The 4,699-nt window shown below is 41.4% G+C and overlaps 1 protein-coding gene across 1 annotated transcript; it reads right to left on the bottom strand.

The window, feature by feature from the left end:
• Window positions 1-227: 227 nt before the first annotated feature.
• LOC102293889 lies at window positions 228-4,379 on the bottom strand. Its single transcript, XM_042226055.1, has 2 exons — window positions 4,159-4,379; window positions 228-2,225 (listed from the first exon to the last, which is right to left on the bottom strand). Exon 2 carries the CDS (start codon window positions 2,221-2,223, stop codon window positions 580-582), a length of 1,644 nt encoding a protein of 547 aa, XP_042081989.1. The 5' UTR covers window positions 2,224-2,225; window positions 4,159-4,379; the 3' UTR covers window positions 228-579.
• Window positions 4,380-4,699: the final 320 nt, after the last annotated feature.

Raw genomic sequence — 4,699 nt, 5'->3', positions numbered from 1 at the left:
CTGTGTCCTCTTAAACACAAGGTATCTGACCATTAAAACCTTGAACTCAACCAGTAAACTGGACTTTTTCTTCTGAACTGAGATGAATTAGCCCTGCTGATGTCTTGATGTGTGAATGAGAATGTGACTGAGTCAACAACACTGAGCTGAAAACTGACGACTCATTATAAAACTGCCTCATTTTAATGACAAGAGTCAGAGTTTTTCCTGTTTGCATGTGTTGGAATCAAACTTCACTTTATCTTCAGAGTCAAACAGAAACAATGAAAACTCTCAGAATGAAGCTGGAGATGATTTTTAATAACATGACATCTGCTTCTTTTACAATCACAGACAAGAGCAAAGAAGTGAAGCACATAGTAATGATGATGATGATGATGATGAGTCAGTCCAGTCTAAAGGTTTTTGGTTCTGTTTGAATGAAGTTAAAGAACAGATCAAACTGTCCTGGATGTGTGATTGATAAGTTGTTTAGCTGTTTTCAGATTATTCTAAACTTTCTGTGACTCCACATCTGTTTTGTTGGTTCTCTCCTCAGTGTCTGAGTTTGCATCACGTTGTCTTTCCTGCAGAATCCTGCTACTGATTGGAAGATGTCAAATTAAGAATCTTGTCCAGCATGATTTTCAGGGTGCTGATATCAGGCACAGGATGTTCTACTTTGGCCACTGGGCTCCTGCGGATTTCAGAATCCTTTTCACATCTGTCTCCATAGTAACCATCTGGGCAGTTACACAGCCATTCATTGGAGTCCAGCAGCCTCTCACACACTCCTTTGTTCTTACAGGGATCAGGGTCACAGACGGGTAAGGATTTGGAGTAATAGAGGTGGATGTTGTACGGTTTAAAACTGCCCCAATTACAGCTGAAACTCTGCAGGGCATTTGGGTTTACAACAAAGTCATCAGCAGTTGAATAGCTGCTGTACATCACTTTGATATACTCTGTGACAGGAACACCAGCCACCTTATCACTGCACAGTTTTTTATGTTTAATATCCTCACACAGCTTCCTTATTGTTTCAATATCTCGAAAACCATAAATGACTTCCTCCTTGTAACAAGAAATCAACTGATTCTTAACTTCTTCTTTTCTTTCTTTGTTTGTTTTCTGAGTATAGTCTACAGCCACAGTGATCTTACCCACAGGGACATTTGTCATATTATATCTATAGATGTAGTTTTGCTCCTGGTCTGTGTTGTACACCAGCACCACCCAGTTATACCAGTTGTACTTGTTGTCCAGAGCCTTTTTCACCTGATCAGCGATGGAGGTTTTGTCGTCAGGATTCATTGCTTTTCCGATCTCCTCCACATCCTTCTTCATGTACTTCTTGTAGTTGTCCAGGCAGAATTTCAGAGCTGATATCTGAGCCTTGGAGACGATCTTGAACATCTTGGTTTGTTCAGCTTCTTTGTCTGATGGGTTAAAACCAACCAGATCCCAGTAGAGCTGGTTGAGGAACATTCCCTTCACCAGCAAGCTGCTAAAATATATGTTATAGTTACCGATCTCTCTGATGCTACATTTAAACTTCTTCTTCAGCAGGTCGTTGAGGTTTCCACTGAGAGATGTGCTGCTGACTGTCAGGTAATGGTAGAGGTTGGCCACACTGGCCTCAACTGCTGTGTTCTCATAGTAGTTGGTGAATATCTCTGCCAGTCGGAGTTTGTCTTCAGTAGTGTTTACCAACCCACTGTTCTCACGGAACTCTTCAAACTTCTTCCATGCGTTGAGGATGCGGACCTCATCTTGAGAATAGACGCTGGCGTAGTTGAACCATTCTACATCTGTTGCCAGGTTGGAGATCTGGAGGGAGAGAGAGTCCAGTTTCCTGTTCACCTCAGCAAACCCTTCCCTCAGCTCCTTCACAGGGTTTTCCTGAGGGACAAATGCCAAGACCAAATTTGCAACCGGCGATGCCAGACGTATGAATTGAAGAGCAACTTTGGTGAATACTGAGATCCCCTTCAACACACCTGACAATTTATCAGGATCTTTCTTTCCAATCACTTCACTGATTATAGTCAGAGTGTCTTTTGAAAATTGCACAGATGCTGCGACCTGCTCTCTGGTACGGAAAGGCAGGACTTTTTTTACCCTGTGTGGTGGAGACAGGTCGGTGGAGGTGGAGTCATGTGACCGAGCAGAGGAGGTCGTCCAGTAAAGAAGGAGGATCAGTGAAGCCAACAGCATGGAGGTAGACCACCGTGGAGACGCCATGACTGCAACACAGATAACATAACATGGGACATTTTCCTTAATGCTGTACATTGAAGAGTGCCTCACCCTCCCTTCACAACCTGCTGTTTTCTAGAAGTTTTCCTTATTCAGACTGACGGACTGAGAGTTTTGTTTGGTGCACAGACTGTGATTCTGTCCAGGACAAATTTGTGAAACTGGGCCATAAAACCAGCTCAGTATCCTGCAAATGAAGCCCATATTGGACAGTTCATTAAGATTTACATCATGTCCTTTGATGGATGTGTACGTCTGACCTTCATACCAGAGACCAGAGTTCACATCCCATCACAGACCTGCAGGAACATTTGTCCCTTTATCAACTGAACCATGGCCACTCGTGTTTTTATTGTCTGAGCCTTCCCATAACTTACCTATAATTTATCTGATACGACCGCGATCTGTCCCTAATCTTCAGCTGTGTTTTACAGATACTGTACAAAGGGGCAGTTTTTAAAACATTGTAAAATTGTTCCATATCGATGTTCTTGTCTGGTGAAATGGTTACATTAAAGTTACCTCTTCTGCTCAGAGAAAAGTTTGTTTAAGACCATGTAACTTACATAATTTACTATATACATAACTGTGTACTCTGCCAGTTTGTTAAAGTCACTCATTATGTTCAAAAGGAGGAAATGGACAGGTCTAATTTAGAGGAATATATTAAAACATCATCTGCATATTGTCAGACTCTGAACTCTTGCTTTCTGATCTCACTTCTGTGTTGGAGCTGAAAGCAGCAGCAAAACATTCAATGGCCAGAGAAAAAAAGGAACAAAGAATGGCCAGTCCCTCATTATTACTTCCAGGGTTACATATCTATGGCTTATTCAATTCTCCCTAACCTGAGTTAAGAGTTACATCTGCTCCATAACTTACCTATAATTTAGAGAGAGAGACATGGGGAGAGGGAGGGGAGGGAGAAACTAACCCGAACATGATCAATAATCTTTGGTAATATTTGGTCAGAATAATTTTTTGAACTTCATCAAAACAACATTTCAGAACAAAGTTTAAATGATGTGTTGTAGAAACGACTGTGGAAAATGTTTTTGTGAGAAAAACATTAACATTTTAAATATAGAACATTTTCACATCATTGGATGAACACTGTGAAGTAATGACACAGTTCATGACTGTGGACAGAGCCTGCACAGGTTAATAACATCACAGCCTCATTATACTGACCTCACTGGTGTGTTACATCTTTTCTCTGTGAGCTGACTGTATGAAGCAGGTGATGACAAATGTTTCTCTAACTATAGCCAACATTAATATTGATTTTAAATGATCAAACAAAGATCAGGTTTTAGTTTCTGTCTTATGAAAACGAACCTTGAAGGAGCAGAGAGCAGTGAAATGCAGCATTTTTACATCAAGTTCTCATTCAACAGTATTTAACATTTTCCCAGATATCAGAACAAAGGAGTCATGAACAGAGGGGCAACAAGTGGTAAAAGAAGTGAACAACCTGTGGTCAGTCATGTTTGTCAGTCAAAGACTCAGGCATGGAAACCCAGAATCAAAAAACCTGAACTTTCCACTACACGAGTGAAACAATGAGGTCGATCTGTGTCAAACCAGGCAGAATCCAGGAAAGAGATTTCAGCACATCTCAGGTTTGAATCTTTAATGTTCAGGTCCCAAAAATTAGGCCTGTAAAATATGTTTGGTCTCTCACATGTTTAAAATTATTATTCACAGCCTTAACAACCTTTGTAGGATGGAAGACAAACATATTCTCAGTTTGACTGAGCCATTAACAGATTGTACTGCAGCCTATTGATTTTCTATAGAGCCGCAGATTTGAGAGTGATACTGAAGGTATCATAAACCTGGACCTCTGTACATCATCTGTATGTAACTATGTTTAACTGTACGATCCCTGTTAGATAAATAAATGCTAAAGACTCAGACCTGGGAAGAGGCTTGGAGAGCTGGATACTGGTCCAGAAAGGTGAGGCTGGTGGAGCTGATCAGCAGGTAGTCTGGATGGTTGTTGGATGATGGTCTGTGACCTCTGAGCTCCACACAGCACAACCAGTTATTCTTATAGGAGGCTGACTGACCACACCTTCCCTTCAACCACATGATTCTCATCCACTTTGGAGCAGGTGGAGCTGGAGGCACAGAGGTTTACCTTATATGGAGAAATGATAGGAAGACGACTGCTTTATATGAAAAGACCAAAACCACAAAGAGATACCGTTCAACGGTCTGAACCACCTCGTCTTTACCAGTTAGAAAACACCACGTACAGGAGATGTCAGATGTGAATTGTAGCCATGAGACAGGGCTTTACCTCCCTTCTTCTCTCTCTTATACACTGAGTATACACACTAATGTTAACAGAGTCTGATCCTGCACTTAGTTCAACAGGACAAAGAGAATCAGAATCAGGGCCTGGTGGTGGTACGCCTCCATAAACCAATCAAGTTTCAGGAAATACGGTCACAGT

This window comes from Haplochromis burtoni, unplaced genomic scaffold (genome assembly GCF_018398535.1).
Source record: "Haplochromis burtoni strain Fernald_Lab_line unplaced genomic scaffold, NCSU_Asbu1 Contig_194, whole genome shotgun sequence".
Taxonomy (NCBI): Eukaryota; Metazoa; Chordata; class Actinopteri; order Cichliformes; family Cichlidae; genus Haplochromis; species Haplochromis burtoni.
The sequence above is the reverse complement of the archived record's forward strand: the minus strand, read 5'-3'. Positions and strand labels throughout refer to the sequence as shown.

What these genes read in the sequence shown, in the direction of transcription:
- LOC102293889 (XM_042226055.1), bottom strand. Translation starts at nt 2,223, where the DNA reads ATGGCGTCTCCACGGTGGTCTACCTCCATGCTGTTGGCTTCACTGATC.